Source organism: Grammomys surdaster, unplaced genomic scaffold (assembly GCF_004785775.1).
Source record: "Grammomys surdaster isolate TR1022 unplaced genomic scaffold, NIH_TR_1.0 220, whole genome shotgun sequence".
Lineage (NCBI taxonomy): Eukaryota > Metazoa > Chordata > Mammalia > Rodentia > Muridae > Grammomys > Grammomys surdaster.
The window spans coordinates 10,881,670-10,904,351 of NW_021604665.1; the positions used below are offsets into that span (position 1 = coordinate 10,881,670).

At 35.9% G+C, this 22,682-nt stretch overlaps 1 protein-coding gene across 1 annotated transcript in view; it reads right to left on the bottom strand.

The window, feature by feature from the left end:
* Cntn3 (contactin 3) overlaps positions 1–22,682 on the bottom strand; it is a 262,761-nt gene that overhangs the window by 238,657 nt on the left and 1,422 nt on the right. Inside the window, exon 2 of the mRNA XM_028773027.1 lies at positions 339–465. Within this exon, the coding sequence (XP_028628860.1) occupies positions 339–465 (127 nt within the window). The remainder of the gene's footprint in view (positions 1–338; positions 466–22,682) is intronic.

Below are 22,682 nucleotides of genomic sequence, written 5' to 3' on the forward strand. Positions count from 1 at the left end.
GAACAACAACAAAATAACATGGATCAAACATCACTTAATTTAACAACATTAATGAATATGTTCTTGATAGCTTTGTAAGTTTTAATCTGTAAAATTTACAATTAAATTACACCATAAGTCAGTGAAACGATGAAGCATACTTACTAAACCCTCTGATATATTTCTTTAATTCAGACATGATGCCTTAAAAGATTCAAATGTTCGTGGAATTGGTTCTGTTGAATACACCATAGAGCTATAGCATCATATATGTAACACTTCTTACATGGCAAAATATACTGAAGCAAGCTAATTACAATTGCTACATTTTATTTACATGTTCAAACATCTAATAGTACCTGTAATGAGGTGAAGGGTTGCCTCTTGCTTCACAATTTAATGTTAATTTTTTATCCTCTGAACCAACAGGGAAAATACTGTTGCTGGGCTCTTTGATAAACACGGGGCCTTGTAAGAGAAGCTCACCTGTGTAGGTAGAGGAATAAAATAACAAGAATAAATGAAATGTGTTATATAGGGTGCAGTACAGAATGTAAAATAACAAATAGCAACTATTGGTTACTCTTAACTGTCCCTACTTCCGAGCAAGTACCATGCAGGGTGAACATTGCTTGGTTAAAGAGTATCTGTCAATCCATCCTCAACAGTGAGTGAACTTTGTGAGAAGCAGCAGTCCACAAGAAATGCCACCGTATTTATTAATTCATTTCAGCCCGCAAATAAAGCTGTAGCATTTACTTGCCACAACAATACCCATACACCATATGTACATTTCGTTGAAGAATAAGTTCATTACCAGAAGTATTTTCTATTACATAAATCTCTTTGCAAAATTAAGCTGAAAAGAAAACCCATCACATTTCTCATAACATTTGAGGAATACACACAACTCATGGCTGCCTGCCCATGTTTATTTTGGCATGTTCAGTGAAGAAATACCCAGGGTTCACTGGGATATTCATATTCTTCATAACAAAAGACATAAAAGGATGCAGATATGACTAAGTGCCTTTCAAAAAGTGTTCCTACTTTAGGAGAACTGGAATATTTTCTGAAGGTAACTGTCACATTCACACATAAGAAAACAAAACTCTAATTGTCCTAGGTGTTGGGAAAGGAGAAAGAGAATATTATCACGAAACAGTTATGTAACTTAAATTGTGTAACCACTGCTAGAACATTTTTAAAAACAAATTCACAGAATTTGTTTTTAAGAACTCTCTCCTCTCTTCTCCTGGAATGCTCTGGCAAATGGAAGAGGAGTTTCTCCTGATGTTGAGATGGCAAAATAAAGACAAAGACTAAGAGAATTCATCAAATATAAGCCAAAAACAAGATGAGATTGAATAGTTTCAAAAGCCTCTGAGAGGAAGAACTTACAGTTTTATATGCTTCAAACAGCAATTAACACAATAGAAATATTTGCCAGAACAATATAGATCATAAACTTACAACATGAAAACCACAATAATCATTTCAATGAAAGGTATATCAGTAACTGTAGGACCATAATAGGAGGATTTGGTCTCTGATAGAGCTCTGGTTTTGAGATAGCCTGGATTGTATAAACAGTTGAGGTTATTTGAAATATATATGAAATATTTCTCATAATACCTCTTTATGAGAAAATCACATTTCAATAATAAAATCTTTTAAACTAAATAAAAATTAATAATATGTGACAAATTAGTCCATGTTTTATGCCTAGACAACAGACAAAAGCTTGCTCTTTTTGCATTTGAATGAAAGTGGTGTTAAGGGGATGCTGAGATAAGCTGTTCTAAACTCTTGTCAGCAACATCAACTTTAGAAGAATTATACTATGGTCGTTGCTACCCATAAGGGAATATATAGCATTTTCTTCAATTAGTTTTGATCCTCAAAAGGATGTATCCTTTACCCACGTGGATGTTCATAACAATCTACAGGAAACTGATATATAACAGAAGGTAGCCTCTTGCCTGATTCAATGTATTTGATGTAACATTTAGATTGATGTTGAACTTGACATTTTGTAACAGGAACATTTTTTGATATGCTAGCCTGGTTGCAAAGCCCCATTTTTAGTTTTACAGCTTAAAATAAAGGATGTATAGCACTGCTGAATAAGACTAAGAAGTCTAAAAGTTCTATCCTATGGTGTTCACCCTCCTCGCCTCTTGCCCCCAACAGCCACAGGCAACTAGGAATAAGTGCTTCTGTATATAAATACAAGCTTCATGGGCTCCTAAGGTAATGTCACATAAAAGATCAAATTGTACCCGATCAATTCTAATGGTAACATACCATACAATAAAGAAAAATGGAAAAGAAATTTCTTGCTGTTGTACTTCCTTCCCTAAAAGAAATTAAATTCTTGAGGAGTCAAAGTTACCTTTTAAATTCCTAGGGAAATCAGAGAATAGCCCACTTCTGCCCTGCTGGTTTTTGTCATATATACATGAGGGAAAAGATAGTAGAGTCCTTTTCAATGAAGACAAATGCTCCCAAAAGTAGTCAGGAATGTAATACCATTAAAGGCAGAATTCAAGAGACATGCATCAGAATTGGACTCTTCCATTTCCTTTCTAGATCCCTGTCCTCCTCAGAAAGAACACTAGCTTTTGTTAAAGAGAGTAAAAGAGTATGTTGCCAATTAGATGAGAGTTGTTCTGGGCCACATTATTCTACAGAATAAAACAAATAAATATGAAGATGGTTTTCAGCTATAAGACACTGTTTGCATACTAGTAGTATACATCAATTTTGTTTAAAAAGAATAACCAAAGTATAATACATGTCTGTGATAGATTTTTGAATGTAAGATGCATATAGCATGTGAAAAAATACCCATGATGGAGAAGGTCAATTGGCCTATGGCATCTGCGTTATCCAAATTCTGATGCTGTAAGGCAAAGAGCAAGATATTGGCAGGGCTGACTTCTTCTGGAGGCCTTAAGGGAAAAATCTATTCTGTATTTCTACTTGGCATTATGTATGTTCATCTTTTCTTCAAATCATTTTGCTCTTCTGTGTGTGTGTGTCTCTCTCTCTTTCTCTAGGGTCTGACTCCCCTCTTTTGCAAGGACATAATTTATGATTGGACTACAACCTTACAACTTGGCCAAAATTATTTATAAGTAGAATACTGTCATTGTCAAGAAGCTCCCATTAGAGTAGGTACTTATGGCGAGCTTTTTTGATACATTGTGAAAGCAGGATACCAAGATCCAGTGCATGACAAAACCAACCAACCAACCAACCAAACAAACAAACACAAAAAACAAACAAGGGAAAGTGAAATCACAAAGAAAGTGGTACCTTGTTGCTGTTGTCTTATTTGCTGTTGTTCATAAATTGACAAAATTCTCCCTGCCTATTCATTGCTTTTATAAAGAACCAGAAGGAAGTAATGAGAGTTACCCCCATCATTTAGACACTAGGAAGGAAGTATATACACATATGTGTTTATTTAGGTGCATATATGCTTACGCACACACACACACACACACACATATATATATATATGTGTGTATATATATATATATATATATATATATATATATATGCATATATGAACACATATACTGTAAGGAATACACCAGAATAACAGAAGATGGTGATGCAGCATGTTTAAGATAAGAAATGAGAAAGAAAAAGGAAATGATTTTTAGAATTAACTTATTTTTCTACTTCTTCATGAGGAAATGTTAGGAAGCCATTAGATTAATGGAAAAGTGCTGCAGTGTGGCATACACTGTGTAGGGTAGTTTGCAAATTTGGCACCAATATAAAGTAGCAAGTCTTTAAACTGCTAAATTAACTGTCTAGTACTTCAGTCTTTATGTCCTACTCTGTCCATCAACAGCAGGACAGAAAACACATGTGGAATAATACTCAACATTTAAAGAATTGGAATTAAAAAGGGATGGTTAGGCTTCACTGATGCTAGAAATAAATGTTCAAATAAAGTAAACTTTCTTGACACATGATCTATTTTCATTAACCAATAATTACTTTCATCTTTTAATCTCAGTTTGCTGAAGTAAACGAAGCAATGCCAACATACTAAAACCATGTATCCATAATAGTTTACACTGAGGATACTTGCATGCCAGAAGTCCGCCCTAGTAAAATGATGAAATGTGCCATTTATTCTTATAAACTGATATTCAATCTGAACAACAGTGTTGTAGAGTTAAGGAATGTGGCTGCTTTCTGCAAACAGGCTCTCATAGTATTATTTTAATTTAATTGATATTTCTACTTCTGGGGAGTTTCTTTTCAACTGAGAGAAAATAATGCTAATCAATGAAAATACCATATTGTAAGATATAAATAAAGCCTTTGAAGAGATAACAGATAAAAAGATATAGGTTGAAGTTTTGAAAACTTCAGTGTTTTCATAGTTCTTGCTGGCTTTATTTAAATGTGTACCATTGTCTACTGATACCCAAATTATCCCTTTCTTGTTGTATGGTTTAACAGCAGATTCAACTTAGAAGAAGAGGAAGAAGAAGAGGAGAAGAAAGAAGAAGAGGGGAAAGAGAAAGGGGAGTATTAGTACAAGTAGAAGAACAAGAATAAGAAGGAGGAGCATGCTATTGTGAAGTACGCAATGTGTGTACGTTATACAAGGAAAATACAATATGACCTTATTTATTAAAAAGGAAAAAATGCATTAGATCCTCACTCACTATTACAGCAGCTTTCACTGTGGATCTTTGAAATGTTCACAAGTTTCTCACATTATGAGGGAAAGTTTCATTAATCAGCTCCTCGTGAAACATGTCTTTAGTGTCTTACTGTCAAAGATTTTAGATTTATGGTTTTTATTTTTATGGCATAATGATTATTACATTTGTGGTTTTTATTTTTTTCACCAATTTTGAGTCAAAGCTTTGGGGGTTTACATACTATTTTCACTTCATAAATTTTGGTGATGTGTTCTATCAAACTCTTGTTCAAGTTCATTGTTTCTATGACAACAAAATTCTACAGAAAGTAATTCCTATTATAAATTACTGGTTATAGAGAAACGATTAAGTGGACATTCTACCTAATGGTTATATTTTGCTGTATTACTGCAGCTTTAAGCTATCCTAGGAAAGAACATCACCTCAAGTCAATGGAAGCCAGTTTTCTGTTTGTAATGGCCTATCTGTTTAAAATGCCAACTCTACCAGTGCATGTTGGGAGTGTACATCCATGTGCACGTGGAGAACTGTGGAGTATGTCTGATGTCCCCCACTATCACTCTCTGTCTTTCTCCTCTGAGACAGTGTCTCTAAGTGAACCTCTCCACTCTTGCGCCTGTGCCCCACTCCTATCATTGAGGTAACTGTGTTACCCCATCTGGCTTGTAACTTAGTTTTGTATGAGCATGCTAAGATCCGACCTCAAATCCTCATACATACACAAGGAGTACTCTTATCTGCCGAGCCACTTTCCTAGACCTAAAGTACAGTCACTTTTCCCTCATCTCATGTCCTTCACAAACAGATAACTGCTTTCATATTGTTTCTTTTTGATGCTGACAGTGATTAAACTGTGTTTTCTATTTTGCGATAGAATGAAACTATGTGGAACAATGACAGGAAAGGCAGCCTTTCCCATACCGTGTCTGAAACTAGTTAGAAGGGAGATTCTCAAACTACACAGACTCCACTGCTTTGAGGTTTTTTAAGTGGCCCATGATTCAAAGGTGACTTAAGTACAAATTGCTGTATGTACAGTATTCATTTATATGCAGCAAAATATACAACTAATAAAATAGTCTTCATGAAATAATACAAATCTTTAAATTGCTCTAAGCAGTGTTTGTTGTTGTTTTCTTTTACTTTTTTTAATTCATTTGCACTGTATTTCCATCCTCCCAACCAGCTATATCATTCTCTACTTCTTAATCCTAGATATAAAATAATATCACCACTCATCAGTATAGTCTTTATTATGTATGTTCATACAGTGTATGTATGTATGGAGGATGTTTGCATACATATAAGTGTCTGCATCGGTGGCATATGGAGATGCCAAAGGACATTGGTCATCCTTCTCTTTCACTCTCTGCCTTATCCTTTGAAGACAGTGTCTTCCAATGAACTCAGAGTGACACTTTAGAAAGCACACAATTTTGGGGTTGTGGTGCATTTGGGACACATCTTGAGCTGAGATCTGAATTCAAGGGCTCAAGCAGGCAGTTGTATCCACTGAGCCATCTCGCTCAACCATCACTAATATGTTTTCATTCCCCATTTGACAACCTCTGGTTCAGACACATACTTCTCTTTCCTACAATATTGTCAATTATTAATGCTTTTAGGAGAGTGGGTGCCATTGCAATTATTTTCTGTATTTATTTATATATAAATAAAACAAATCATAGCAATGAATAAAAATATTAAACCATGAGTACTTTAAAACTTTCCCAAAGATCCCAAAATATGAGTCTTTACTAAACCCACTGATCTGTTGTCTCCTGGGGAGTCTGGGAGAGAAAAGAAAAACTGTGAGTTCTCACAAATCTGTCACATAAAGAGACACACAGGATTCTCAGTGCTGCATAGTATGTAGCTGCCTCTATTCAATGTTAATTGTTGATAAAATACATGTTCCCAAGTGTCAATATTTCCCACTGACTACTACGTCCCACGAGAGATACATTGCATTTATCAACATAACTAATTTCAAGTCGACACAAAGACCACCAGAATAAAACAGGCTATACAAAAAACATTTATTGTTTTCTTTAATATTGGCAGAGATTATAAATAATTGATCCCTGGAACTACAAAGAAAGTTCATCTAGGAGCTTCCCATACTTTCTACTTCTGGAGAACCATTCGGCAGTAATATACATGCAACAAGAGGACTGGGAGAGGAGTGTCATATTCTTACACATATCCTTCATTGGAGTTAACATTCAGCAGTCATCTGTTTTCACTGCAGATTCTTACAAAACTGTCTGTATGTCTTAAACATCACAACATATTTATTGGGGTATACTGCCATCACATTTATAAACCCCCTGGCCCATCCCTGAGCCTTATGCCTTCAGAAGGTAGTAACTATGTTATCAGATATATGTATATATATGTACAAGTTGTATATATTAGAATTATTAGTTAATCAGCATCAGACTGCAAGTCAGCCTCTGTGCCTGTCTGCAGTAGAACTAGAAATTCTTTTAACTGACCAAAGACTGACTAGCAATTTCCAGATTACAACTCTTATTAAAGTATTACTCCTCTAATTAATATATGTCTTACACTATGAAGTAATTCATGATAAAAATTACTTTCTTACATAGAAAAGATAGTTCAAAATATTATTTTACGGTACTTTAAAAAAATATAGGGAAAGCAAATGCAATATCCTCAGAGAGGCATCTACTGTTATTAGTTGCTTGCTTCTGTTTGGCAGATTTTGGGCTCTGGTCATGTACACCCAATCCAGTCCCTTCTGAGTACTGTAAATGTGGTACTACACAGGAGTAGCTTTGCTGGAACACACACATAATAGCACTCTCAATGGCAACAGCACTCCACTGGTAATCTACTGCAGAACTGAGTGCTGAAGCAGAGCCCATTTCTGGGTTTTAATGACTTGTTTAAAAGTAGCAGCTGCCTTTGCCATTAAAACAAACCAGAATGGGCAAAGGTTGAGCTTCTCTGCCAGGATGCTTCAGTCATCAGGCCTTACAGGATGCTTGCTGTGGGCAATTTAGTTTCCAGAAGTAAAGTGAATGCAAGGGTCTTGAAAAATACACTGAAATCCTCAAAAAATCAGTTACATGAACTATGGATTTATTCAGAAGCAACAAACACCAAGTCCTCCTTTGTTAATGTATTTACTAAGCTGATTATTTCATGGCTATATTCGATGAAATATAGGACTGCCCACTACTTATTGTTCTCCTCAAACTGCCTTTGCATCTCTCCCAACAGGTCCATTCTCAACATCATGTCCTTTTCATTATGTATTACCCCATTGATGTGCCTGAGTGTGGGGCCATTAAGTGGAGTGTGGACAACCTACTCCCTATATGCTGTTCATAGGTCTCATGCCATCTTTACAATTAGGATAAATGTTCTAAAATTACTACACAACAGCAGCATTCAAGCCAACCAAATGACTGACCTGATTTCCCTTTTGTGTCCTTCTACTTATTTACTTTTATTTTCATATGCATGGGTGTTTTGTCCACTTGAATAGATCTCTACTACTTGCAGGTAGTGCCATGGAGGCCAGGCAAATCCAGACAAGAGCATCAGATCCTCTGAGACTAGACTTACAGCTGGTTGCGGGCTGTCACGTGGGTGCTTAGAATTGAATCCAGATCTTCTGGAAGAGTCTCCAGTACTTTAATGCTCTGAAGCATGTTTCCCACCCTCATATTTGATTTTTGTATCATACTCAGATAAACGATGAGCAAGATTGTCCTTCCAAGCTTCTAATCTGAAATTTCACAATTATATGAAAAGGAGAAAACCTATCACTAGTGTTTAGAAACTGTGATTTTTCACAGCTGCAACATTCAGTCACTGGGTCACATTTATCCTAAGATTCAGATTTAGATTATGGAATGTCCATTTAAACATTTGAAGATGTTGATGATAAATACAAATTTAGGCTTTTGAAGAAGAAATAATCCTAAATCCAGCAGTGTGGCAGGCGTTCCCTACTTCCACAGACCATGGCCATAGAGGATGAAGATTGCAGGGTTGTCAAAGAGCAATTCACCTCCAATGACTGGTAAAATGACTCTGATAATCAACTAAGTGCCCTAAGACTGAGTCATTCTGTTTTCTGCCTTAAATGCTTTGATCTTTTTTTTTTTTAAAGCACAAAGTCTATTTTGAGAAGTAAACTCCAAATAATACAACTTTATCAGAAATTCAGTTCAGTAAATTGGATTGCACATTTCCCCAAAGCATCATAGTTTATAATTTGGGTGTAGGCAATGCCTTTTATTCTTCAATCTATGCCTTTTGTGCCCTATACCAGAATAATAAAAACATACCTTAACATTAAAAACATGATAAATACTCATTTAAAAGATAAAAATTCATGCTTTATGATGAGTGTTGAAAAGTAGGTCATGTGAGCATGCCATCTGGTATCAGATAACAGTTGAATTAAAAGGAAAATATTTCATGATATCTGAATATTACATGGCCTCCTAATTTTCATGTCTATAAACCAAGCATTACTTGAGCTCAGTAACATTCATGTGTTAACTGTTTCATGTGAAATTTCTGGGTTTGAATAGTTATTTTGAGGGCCAGATAGCCTTTAAAAAAATGTGAAAATACTTATTATCTAGAATGCTTGGGAAAGGTCTATTAATCATTCTTCTTAGATAATATGATGGTATGTGTCTATTAGTCCATTCATTAAGACGGCAAGGCAGTATACACAGTAGCCATTGGGAGAGCTTTTAAAGATTAACTTCATTAGAGCATCAAGCTGTATTTAGATGAAAACAGATATGAACTTCCTTCAATATCTCCTTACTTGCAGGTTTGTTAACCAGCATCTCTGGACACTAAGTTTGATGGTATGGAAATGATGCAACTAAGATGAAATTTTTGATGCAAAGACTAGCAGTTCTTTAGCAATGAGAAAAATGGAATTTGACATTAGTGCATATTTTTTGCTTAGTGTTGCATCAAATTTTGAATTATATCTGAGGAAAGTAATTTACGAGAAGGTAGTATAATAAATGGGTTTATTCATCACAGATCTGTATCTCCATGGCAAGGAAAATCTGATGGAATAGTGCTTTCCTTTACATGGTTATGAACACTGGCACCTGTGTTCAGTTATCTAGTTTAGTGAGTACGTTTCAGTATTATACCTAAAACAAAAGGTGACTATTAATTTGTGGAGGGCAGACACTTCATCACAAAAGTATTGGAGGGCATATTAATATTGCTCCATGAATCAGTTTTCAATTAGAAAATTCAACAAGGGTTTAGTCATTACCTTGTACTCACAGTACTATGGAAGCTCAACAAAATAAACAGTAAAGAACTGTCAGAGACCTGAAGAATTGGGAAAATATGTAGTTTCATATATATTGTTGTGACCTGAATCTTTATTGTCTCTACTCTTCGAAAATAGGAAATATGACCACAATATTGAATATCCTGAACTCTCTACATGGCACAGCAACAACAAAAAATTTATAAAGTCAGGTATGACCACATGTATGCCACAGTGAATGATATCTTTCATTTAAAATCTGACTTTTACTCAGGAACTCGTGCAGTACACTGTTCTATAGACAATGATTTACACTGCTCACACAATTATATCCTATCTATTGTCATTTCTCTATATTTTTACAGACATTTGACCTTGGGTATTACTTGCATACATTCATATGTTATTAGAATAGAAGATTCTGCCTTCATATACATCTGGAAGTAAGTACAGTACTATATTATCTTATAAAGGGACAATCAACTATAAAAGATTAAAAAACTGGAGGATTTACTTTTGAAAACTTAGAACTAACGTAAAATCGCACATAAATGCTGCTGAGAGCCTTTGAGCCTCCCCAGGTGGAATTCAAAATGGCTGTGCATATTGGGAGTATTATCAGGACAGATTGAGCCCTTGGTGTTGCCAGTATAAAATAAGCAAGTGCCACACTTAGAATATAGGTGCTATTTGAGTGATAATTTATTACTGATATTTTATTAGTGCTTTTATGCCCATGGATGACACTAATCAATGTTACAATGGCAGCACGTGGTCCAAAAACTTCCTGAATGCCTAATTCTTAAACATTAGCAACCTTCATAATTCCTTTTTGTATGTGAAACTGGAGAAGCAAATAGAGTTCATATCCCTACAAACCATTATGTGTAGATATCAGCAACAATTTGTAATGGCAGATTAAACATCCAAGCCATTAGGTCAACACACTGTGAAGTTGTCCAGATTTAAAAAATAAAATACCCTGGAACAGAGTCAAAAGATTCAGAGACTGTATATTCCGAATCAGCACAGTATGAAAACTTCACCCTCCCCAGAAGCAACCCATTGCTTCTTTCTATTGACCAATAACCAAATTTTGGAGCTTCCATGATCATGCAGGAAGTTCAAGTAAAAAAGCCAAATCAATGCCCCACCAATAAAACACATAAAAGTACAATTGGGACTACTTGGAACACAAATCAGCCTGAATAAACAGGAGTTGATGTCACTTTTATAAAAATAATTTAAAATCCTAACATTGTTATTATAGCGAAAATTATACAAATTGTTTTCTTTTTAACTGACAGATGACGATATTAGTTTTGTCTCCAGAATCCTGATAAATAAGAAAATTAAGCCCAGATAGTGTGAAGAGAAAATAAATACAAATACAGAGATAAGAGCTTAACTCTTCGGTGGTCAGGCAAACGTTTGAAAAAGATAGTAAGTTTAATGTTCAGCTATAAGGATAGGATTTTTTTTTTTTTTACAATTTTTGGTAATATAACAGTGCTTGCATTCATGGTTTTCAATGCTAACAGAATATTGAACATAGATTTATTAATGTATTATGTTAGATAATCAAGTTTATCTAGCATAAATGAAGTAGACAGAGAGTGAGTGAAGCTGAACAAATGGACCTAACACATTTCTACTGACCATTCCTCCTAAACACTACAGAACACACATTCTTTTCAGCAGCTCAGGGGAGTTTCTCAAAAACAGCCCATATACTAAGACACAAAGTAAACTTAGAAATATAGAAATAAATCTGTATTCTCTTTAACATTGGAATAGTACCTGGATTCCATAGCAAAAGATACCCCAGAAGATACAAAGCCTCATGGAGATTAAACAACACCATACTGAATGATGAATGAGTCACTGACCAATCAAGGAGAAAAAAAATAAGGAAGTTTGTAATACTAAATTAAAATGAAAGCAAAGTATTCCAAATTGTCTGGGCTAATGTAAATCATTTTTTAAGTACTTAGTTTTCCAATATTTGAGAGATGGTAAAATCTATGAGCAAGAATTACTTTAGCAATACACAATATGCCTACCCTTCTTTCTAAGAAGTCTATTTATCAAGAAGGCAAGGCAGTACACACAGTAGTCATTGGGAGAGCTTTTCAAGATGAACTTTACTAGAGTATCAAGTTGTGTCTATCCTTCAGCTATGTTCAAACTTTTGAAATGATGCCATGACATTTTTATTCACCAAGTTCCCACTCAAGAGCCAAGCAATATCATTATCAAAAAACTTGTAATATTGTCTGTGAGTGTGCAACTTTTATTTGTATCACTGCTATCCCATGTTGTATACAGACCATAGATCATTGTTAGACATATCTATTAGCCATGCCAAAGAAAAGTCTAGCCAACTGCCTAATAACTTTGTGATTTCTGATTTAAGAAGACCTCAATCTGCAAGGAACAACCTCCTTTCTATAGGCTAACCTGGCAGGAAGGTTTTGCTTCTGTTAATTTGGGCAACATTGTTCATCTGGAAACAATCAAAATGAAAAATACTCTGAAATTTCTCTTTACATACAAATATACACCAAAATCTACAGACAGACACACAGACACACAGACACAGACACAGACACACACACACACACACACACACACACACAGAGCAGGGATAGTGTGGGGACTGCCTCTTAAATACCTTTATGTGTCACCTATTTCTCTACACAGTATCAAGCCAATAAAGAAATTTTTGCAAATTGAAACATTCCAGAGAAAGTCCTGTCTGTGCGAATAAGTAGCTGTATGATTGAGATCAAGAACCTAAACATGTAAACAAGTTTCTGGAGGCAGCTCCAGAAACACACAAGAATGCATATACACATATACATACATATTCAGATAAATGCAATTGAATGTTATTAAAACAATTTTCACATCAACACATATCATATCTCCTTTGCGCTTAAGGAATAATTTTTGGCCAAGAATCATGTATAAGTTGGGTAGACAAACTATAGTTATAGTAGCCAGCCATAACCTACCTAGGCATTAAAAATGTAGAGTCAGGAGATCCCCAGGGCAAGCTAGCTAGGTAAGACTAACCAAATATCTGAGCTTAGAGTTTGAGAGGCCTTGCCTCAGTAAATAAACTGGAGAACAATGAAGAAAGATACATAATATTAACATTGTGTGTACACCATTGAACACATGAACATAAATCCACACAACATACATATACATATGAAAAATATACTCAGTAAAGTTATATATTCCTATAATATAAGGCGTCCAAATCACAAGCTCCAGCATATTCTCTTACTCTATCTCTCTACTTCCAATTCTAAAAATTCTTAACTGTCACCCTCAAACGTGAGGAACATGAAGAGCCTCCCATATTTTTGTTCAGTCCTTCTTCATTTATGTATCATAGTATGGAATCTGGTCTTCCTCCTTTGATTAGTTATTCCAAATCTTACATTAAATACTTGGAGTGTACTCACTGTATAAAGACCCCTCCACCTAGTTGCCCTGCTATGACACTAGTAGATATTGATATAGATACAGAGTTCTAATAGCCTGTAGAACAGATTCCAGTTCCTGCCAGTCAGACACTCTTCAACTACTTCAACACTATGAATATCATAAACAATTCCAATTATCTGTTTCCTTCTGTTTCAAACCTTCAACAACTTTATCCCTCACTTAGAGTAACCACGCAATTGCTCATCAGTTTTGACTTTATCATCTTTCTCCTATTTAGTGTCAAGTTTGTACATCAACTGCCATTGGTTGGGCACTGCCATACAGCATTTTCCTGAGATTTGACACAGTCCTTTCTGGAGATGGAGGGAAGCTACTGGGCCTGAGGAAACATCAAAACATACAAGGCTCTTGAGCTTAGAAACTCACATGACTCAGATAGCCCCACTCCAAAGTTATATGTGCAGAAAATGCTTACTAAAGAGCAAAGATACTAGTAAGAATGTACATTTTATCAGTCATCACCTATACTGGGGTAGGCTTCTTAGTTATCCAGCTACTTTTGAGTCATCCACGCTCCCAAATGTAACCTTTAAATACTCAAGATGTTCACCAAGATAAACTTGGATGGAACTGATTTTTTTTTTAATATGTCATCATTGCCCTAGGGTGTACCGTTGGGATTTCTTCACATCTCCCCAAGGAAAATAATGCAACCAAAGCATAAAGTGTACTACCCTCCAAGCATCACCTCTGATCATTTATCCTTCCAGTCTAGCCTATAAACACCCCATTGGAGCAAACATTTTAGAACAACGCTACAATGGTAGCACACAAATCTTTAGGCCTGACAACTTTCTTTGAAACTATGCAACCAAATATGGTTGTATTCATGATATAAGGAAATGTTATTTTTTCTAACTAAAAGAAAGAAAAAGATCAAAGAAATTAACTTAGTTATATATTTATGTAACTTCAAATGTGTAATATTATCTTTTCAACATCTGATCTGTGTAAAAACGTTTCCTTGATTCTTTGTGAGTTTTATACCATGCACCTCAATCCCACCCATCTCCTCATCTCTCCTTATCTATCCTTTGCCCTTTCAACATCCCCCAACTCGAAAACAAGACAAAACAAAACAAAACAAAACAAAAATCCAACATCCTCCAACTAGAAAACAAGAACAATACAAAAACATCTCTTTGTGGAATCTGTTTGTAGAGTGTCACAGTGTATCACACAGTCTAATCCTTTGTCCACACATCTTTACTTGCAAATGTTCATTGCAATGAGTCATTAGTCTGTTTCAAGCCCTCTGATTTGTGCTACATTATGAATGCTGAATCCTCAGTGGAACACTACTCACACAACCTGTTGTTACTCTGTGTCATGGAGTTCCTGCAGCTTTGGATCTGCAGGAAAAAGCTCCTTCATTCACTCCAGCAGATCAGAGATGAAGTAGATGGTAGGATGTGTCAATTTAAAGCCCAATCTGGGCCTGAGTGGTAGATGAGTTGGTCAGCTTGCCAGCTTTCTTGAGTACAACCCACCAACCCTCCATCACTGCATATATTCAAAAATGTATGTTTTGTACTTTTAAAAATAATTTATCTTTGATGTTCAAAATGTATTTTACATTTATAGCAAATCTCAATTTGGTATGATTATATTCCAGGGTCTCTGTGGCCATGTGTTGCCAGTAATGACAACAGAAGACCTTCAAAGACACTGCCTGGATTTGAAACCTAAACTCCACTTGAATAATAATAATAACCTGAAACAAAGTAATAATGTAATAACCTTAAACAAGTAATGATGTGTTGGGCTGTGGTGTAAGCATGGGCATGGGTCTTACTGGGTTGAATTGTGAGTCCTGTGTCTTCCCCTACCCCAAGAAGCTGGAGCCATGGCTCAGGGAGGCAGGAATTTGACAGTGTCTACTCCAGGCCAGCACCAGGTGGACATCCAGCAGTGGAAAGCCACGCAGTACAGACTCTGTTCCTTGGTTGGTGGGAAGACAGTCTGAGAGCTCCGGGGGCCTGAGCTTTTGAGTTGGGGTCCCTGGGCCAAGGTGGCTGGGAGCCAACTGGTCTCAAGCCTTTGGGCTCTCAGGCGCAACTGAGAGGCTGCAGAAGGACTGAGATGTAGTTTTACAGGCTAGATCAACCTGCAGCTGAAGAGGGAGGAGAAACTCTAGGGTCCCACAAGGATGAGACTCTTGGTCACAGCAACTCACATGGCTGGGTCTCCATGGCTGGAATGTAGAGAGGTCCAAAGTTTCCCAAGGTGGGCCCCAAAGATGAGAAATAATCCATGGTCTTAAGATATGGTCTTAAGATATTTATTGTCATGGTGGAAAATGGATGAAGCTATACCCCATATTCTTAGGGCGGGCCTGAGGTTAAATGCCTTTTGCAAGTCTAGGAAGGGATGCTTAATTGGCTATGCCCTCTGGCCTTTAGGTATCTCATGAATATGGAGATGTTGTGAGGCTCTGTGGCCTCTGTCACGCCCTTTACCTGTGCTAGGTGAACAATGGCCAAAAACCTCTCTCTGGGGGCTGTAGCTATGTGAAAGGAGCCAGGGGCCCAGGAACATGGCAGAACTTCTACCATCCCTGGAGGGTCTCCAAGGCTCAAGGCCTACTAGATCAGATACTCAGCTGTCTCTCAAAGCCCCACAATAATGTATCTGTACCTTAGGTGCTGAACATGAAATTACAAGAAAAATATCAATGTGGTAGGGTTGGCTTTTTAAATTTACGTTAATGTATTCATGGATAGACCTGTAGGACATCAATGTTAACGTAAGTAGGCCAGATGCAGGAACAAAATAGCACATGATCTAACCTGTCTATTGCTAAAACAGCCCTGTATGTAGAAGCACAGAATAGAACAGCAGGTACCAGGAACAATGCAATGCAGGCAGAGGTAGATACAGCTGTGTGGCAGAGCTTCAGGTAGGTAGGAAAACACTTCTACAGCTCTTTGCCCAACATATTGAATGTAACACTATATTGAAAATTTGACAAGACTGATCTTGACAAATATGAAGTTACAGAGACACTCATAAGCTACAAAATAATTTATATATACACATATACATATATGCATATATATGTATATATACATATATATGCTTTTCACACATATTATGTGCATGTTTGATCAACATCACAGTAAGGTAGAACATGTAGCGCAATGTAGGAGATTTGACTTGCATATGTGGGACCCTGGGTTCAAGTGTTAATACCATGCATACACAAAAATCATTGCATACCATGAAGATATGCAATTTTGTTTGTTCTTAGAGAAATTATTTCTATATTAAAACTTAATAGTGAGCCAACCAAAATCAATTGCTTGAGCCAGGGTTGCCGCATAATATAAAATAGTTATTGTCTTTACTGTAAATGTTATTCTATGCTAGCATTGTATAAGTTAGAAAAAGGCAAGCTTATGTTATACTTTCTCTAAAATTACCTTGTCTGAATATTATCTTAAATGGTATCCAGCTTCAGGATAATGATTATGGCCTTATGATGTGAGCTGTTTTACATGGAAATGTTTTGTGTTTTTATACTAAAATTCAAATACAGAATCTCATTCGCACAAGCTAAGCCATATCCTTAGCATAATCCTTAGTCTAATTATTAGGCTGTAAATTTAAGCATAACTCCTTTAAGTATGTGAGTTTTATGAAGTTTTTTTTTCAAGACCCCTCAGTTAGTCATTTGTAAAATATGGTTTAAAACAATGAACAGGCCAGGGAATCAACCAAAAATTTAATGATACAATTCATCTGTAAAATAGGGTCAATAACAATGAAAGGGCCAGAAAATCAACTAAACTATTAATGATACAATTCAGAGAAGCTCCTTAACATAATACTTCAGAAAAAGTAAGGGCTCAATAAATGATAACTGTTTAGGGCCCCAACTCAAATGGTGACTTCTCTATTACTTTTTTTCTGAATCTTCATTTCTCTAAGTAAGTACTCAGACAACTTCTACTACTCTCTATGTATTTTTATTAAGTTGGTCTGTTATATCATGACAGCATTCCTACCATTGTTTATATGAGTCTCTTTTCCTACACTGACTGCAGCCTGATTCCTTTGCACTTCTCAATGTCAGTTATCACAATACCCTCCACAAACCTGGTGCTTAGTATTCAGCTCACTTCATGGCTCTTCAGAAATGGTTGGGTTGCAGCATGTGGGATGCATAGATGGAAGAAAGGAACAGAAAAGCAGGAACAAGACTAGAACAACAGTACAAGATGAGAGAAGACAGAGATCTAAGCTCACTACAGAAAGGAAAGAGGCAAGTAGATAAAGGACCAGAAAGACAAGAACACACAGTAACTAGCATGAATTCTACCTTCTCTTTGTCTGCGGGCACGCTTCCAATACAAAAGTGATTGCCAAAGATCAACAGTGGCTCATATGAATGCAAGCACACATGGGTTACTATGTGACTGTGTGTGTGCATGTGTGCATCTGTACTTCATTATTCAGGAGTTAATTCTTAACTACTGCGCTCTTAATGGGAGCCACCATCCATTTAGCTCTTCTAATACGATCCAATTCATGGAAAAGCATAATGTGTGGGGACATTTTAAAACACTTTTATGTGATGAGTGCTTTAAGACAGATTAATACTTAGGTAATAGAAATTGAGTCAGTTAAATGAGCCCTTTATTTCCAAGAGTTAGTGGACTAATTATAGGATACTTTTGAGAAACTAGCTATTTTAAAAGCTAAACAAAAAATGTGAGCCTTATTTAAGTTATGTTTGTTGAACTCTAATTACACTTCCAAAGCATTTTGAAAGTTGACTTAGTCTTTTCTTACTCAGCATCAAACACAGAAAATGCCAACATGTGCAGTTAAAGGCCAATGTTAAAGGAAGAAAATGTGTCAACCATGCTTCTGCGTCTTTTACTGGTGTTCACATGCATACTTGGTTAGCCTGACAATATTTTAATGAATTAAATGAAAAACAATTCTAGAACTCAGCTGCTGCAGTCCTGAGAATGATCTGAAATAAGTTTATCTGTAAAAACATGTAATATGTCAGGACACATAAGCAGGCATCAGTGACATCTCCATTTTACCAGTATCAGTATTATCAACCTATATTATATTCTTAACAGGACATGACAGAAGAGATGAAAATCATCTCTTCTTTAAGAAACAAGTTCCTTGATGTATAGTATCTAATACCTGTTGGATTTCTGATCAGGGACAAAGGACTGAGGTGCATATTTAACATACAAAAGGAGACTTGGCTTTCAGATTCTCCCAGCATCATTCAGTCCCTACCTGGCATACCTCAGCTCTCAACCCTTGATTTTCCAGCTCAAGGGCGGGAGTTTCCCTACCCCAGAAGCTCTTTCCTATATAATCCAAATATTTTGGTCTCTCTCTTTCTCCTCCTCTGTGAATTTTTTCTCTCCTCACCTGTGCATGCTTTCTTTATCTCTTTCTCCTCCCCTTTGTCTCCCTCCATATGGTGACTTCCCTGGCATCTTTCCTTGGGACCAGTGAACCTACCCAGGAGTAGTGACTTCCCAAAAAACTTGCCTTTATATACTTTAATTAGGTTTGAATTGGTTCATTTCACTGGTGGAGAATAACTTAAAACATTAAAAAAAGAAAAGAAGAAAAAAGAAAAAGAAACAGATAGTTGTAAATTGTGTTGAGGTTATCTATGGCCCAATAGATACCTTTAATCATTTTCTAGGTAATGACAAGCATGGTGTCAGTAAAACCAACTGAAAAAGGTATTTGAGGAAGAAAATGAAAAGTTTATTTTACTCTCAGATCATTATGAACTTAACAGTGATCACAGAAAACGAAGAAAACAACTTAATTGCATTATTATAATATTGAACAGAATCGATGATATTCTGGAGGTGCTTAAAGTTGTGTATCAGTAGGTGTGAATAGTATTTGAAGAAACATAGTTACCAGCATAAGACAAACAGAGATTGTGCAATTACAATGCAAGCTGCAGTTGTGAATTTATTCTGCACATGGTTCCTGTGACTAAATACACAATGGAGGAAGCCTGAGTTCAAGTATTGTATCTTTGAAGATATGAGCATTAAAATAAAAGGGATCCATCCCATATACAGTCACCAAACCCGGAAGCTATTGTGGATTCCAGGAAGTGCTTGCTGACAGGAGTCTGATATGGCTCTCTCTCCAAAGGCTCTGCCAGAACCTGGCAAATACAGAGGGGTACGCTTGCAACCAATCAATGGACTGGGCACAGGTTCAAGATGGAGGAGTAGGAGAAGGGACTCAAGAAGCTGAGGGGGTTTCCAGCCCCATGGAGGGAGCAACAGGACCAACTGGCCAGATCCCCACGGAGATCCTGGGGACTGGACCAACAACTGAAGAGTACTCATGGAGGGACCTATGGCTCTGGCCTCATATGTGACAGAGGACGGCCTTGTTGGACATCAGTGGGAGGAGAGGCCCTTGGGTCTGAGGGTGTTTGATGCCCCAGTATAGGGAAATGCCAGGGTGGGAAAATGGGAGTGGGTGGGTGGGTGAAAGAGCACCCTCACAGAGACAAGGTAGGGGGGATTGAATAGGGGTTTTCAGAAGGGGAAACCTAGAAAGGGGAAAACATTTGAAATGTAAATAAAGAAAATATCCAATAAAAAAGAAAATGACAAAAAATTAAAGAGGTACAATTAATGTTAACAATAGTTTAACTTTAATAGACAAATATTGCTATTTCAGTCGCTCATAAGTAAGAAAACTGAGCTTTAAAATTATTAACTTTCTGAAATCCTGGGTGAGTTTTATTTGCTCGACAAAAAGATCTCAGGCTACTCACATCTCATGTCTTCTTACTTACTGTGACTAATAGCTCCCAAACCAGATAGCAAATATCTCACACATGTAAGTATTTTCTACATCTTATTTTATGTGTGTGAGTGTTTGCCTGCATATATGTATGTGCACCATGTCTATACCTAGTGCCTGCAGAGGCCATAAGAGGGCATTAGATCCCCTGGAGCTTAAGTTAAGAATGATTATGAGCCACCACATTGGTGACAGGATCTGAGCACAGTTCCTCTGTTCGAGTGCAAATGCTCTTAACAATTGGGCTATCTTTCTAGCCATTAAAGTTAAAAGATTAATGTTTAGGTACTTAGGAAGTAGAAAAGTGGTTTATTTGAGATCTTATTGATTCTTAGTCAATGAACTTATTCCACAAAGAAGTGATTCAGGAAGTAAAGCCATTCTATGATTTCAGAAATAAATTGAAGTCTATGTTAACCACAGTGACCAGAAAAGTCATTTAAACTAAAGCCTGGAAACTATCTCAGTTCCTTCATCTAGTAAAAAACTAGTGCCATTTCCACCATATTCTGGGCTCAGTTAACACACTTCCACTTCTTAATATCAATTGTATTAATTTTTGTGGCATTGGTTTTCTTTGTCTTCCTTTTCTGGTTTTACAGAATTTCCAGAATAAAAATGTTCTGTTTTCTTCCTCTAGACTTCCAAAACCTGTCTTCAACTTTTACAATGTCTAGTACTAAACGTCAACTTGTCTTAAACAAATAAGAAAACCAAACAAAATGAAACAATGAAAGACATAAAAGAAGAATACATAAGAAAAAGCTTACTGGAAAAAGATTTAAAAAAAACCCATAAACTACACAACACCGGTTATATATACTGACTGCATCCTTTAATAAATATAAGTTACTTTTATTAATATAAAAATGTATGGCATACTCCTTACCTTAATTTGAGTTTATATTGCTATGAAGAGACACCATGACCATAACAACTTTATAAACAACATTTAATTGGACCTGGCAGATAAGGTGCTGGAGAAGGAACTGAGAGTCAATATCCAGATCAGGAGGCAACACAAAGACTTCCACACTAGGACTAGCTTGAGAAAAGCCTGTCTCCACAGGGACACACTTCATTCTACAATGCCACACCTCCTCCAAGAAAGTTACACTTTCTAATAGTGCAACTCCCCATGGGCCTAGCATTCAAACATCTGAGTCTACAGGGCCCAGTCCTATTCAACCCATCACTGTCCGTCAATCATAAATCTATTCCAAAGCATGCAAAGCAGCCAAATATTTATCAATAGATTATCATACTCAAAAACCAACCTTCTAATTTTAATAATACATAAAGAAAACTGATAGACAATATGTAAACTATAATCCACATTCAATATCTTTTGGAATACCTAAGAATCTGACAAATCACTCTTTGTAATATAGTTATGAAGACTACAAATTCTTTAACTAATATATTACACAGGCTATGATAGACAAAATAAATTCAGTTCTTATTGAAAATTTTACTGCTGTTAAATAGCATTTCTATAAATTCAAGTTGAGATTTAACTTTCTTACAGATACTTTCACATTTAAGTATGATGTACATTGCTTTTTCTGTAAACTGCTGTAAATGTGTAAAAAATGCAGAAACAAAAATGCAGACACATGCACAATGCAATTTTACTGTGCACTAGAATAACATTTTAAACTTTTGAAAAAACAGTCCCATTTTTCTTAACTAAACAGCACTGTTATTTTCTCAGGATATTTTTTTTAACCACTTTGGAGATTTCAAGTTGGGTTCTACAAAATTTACCACCCTGAAAGATACACCTGCTGACATGGGCTATCATTTGGATCTTTCTGCAAATACAAGAAAATGGAAAACTATGTAAAGAAATTAAAGACAGGAAAAAATAGTTTACTTAGTATGACTGTATTGATTTTTCTCTACAAATCTGAAATTTGAATATAATTACCACCTTTTCCTTCTGTACTAGAATCTATTTTAGGAACACAATTAAGTAGCTTAATTAAAAACATAAAAACTGCAATGGGGGAATACTTCATTTATAAAGTTTAAACATCTAATCTAATATTGATCATGAATTTTTATATTTTATTATTTAAATATATGAAAAAAATTGAATTTTAACACAAGAGCCAACATATCTCTTACATAGATGTATGTAAATCTGGTGTATTTTATTGAACATTCCAATATGCCTCATTCATTAGAAATGCAAATATGCTACACTTTTATGAGTCCTAGGTTCCATAAAGAAAAGGATCTTCTAAGGCCTAGAATTTGAATGCTGATTTCTTTTTGTGATGAGAAGCCATTTTTATAATAGTCTACTTTCAATTGGGTCAGAGAATGTAAGTGAACAAAGGAGTAAAGGGGGAAAGAATAATACACACATG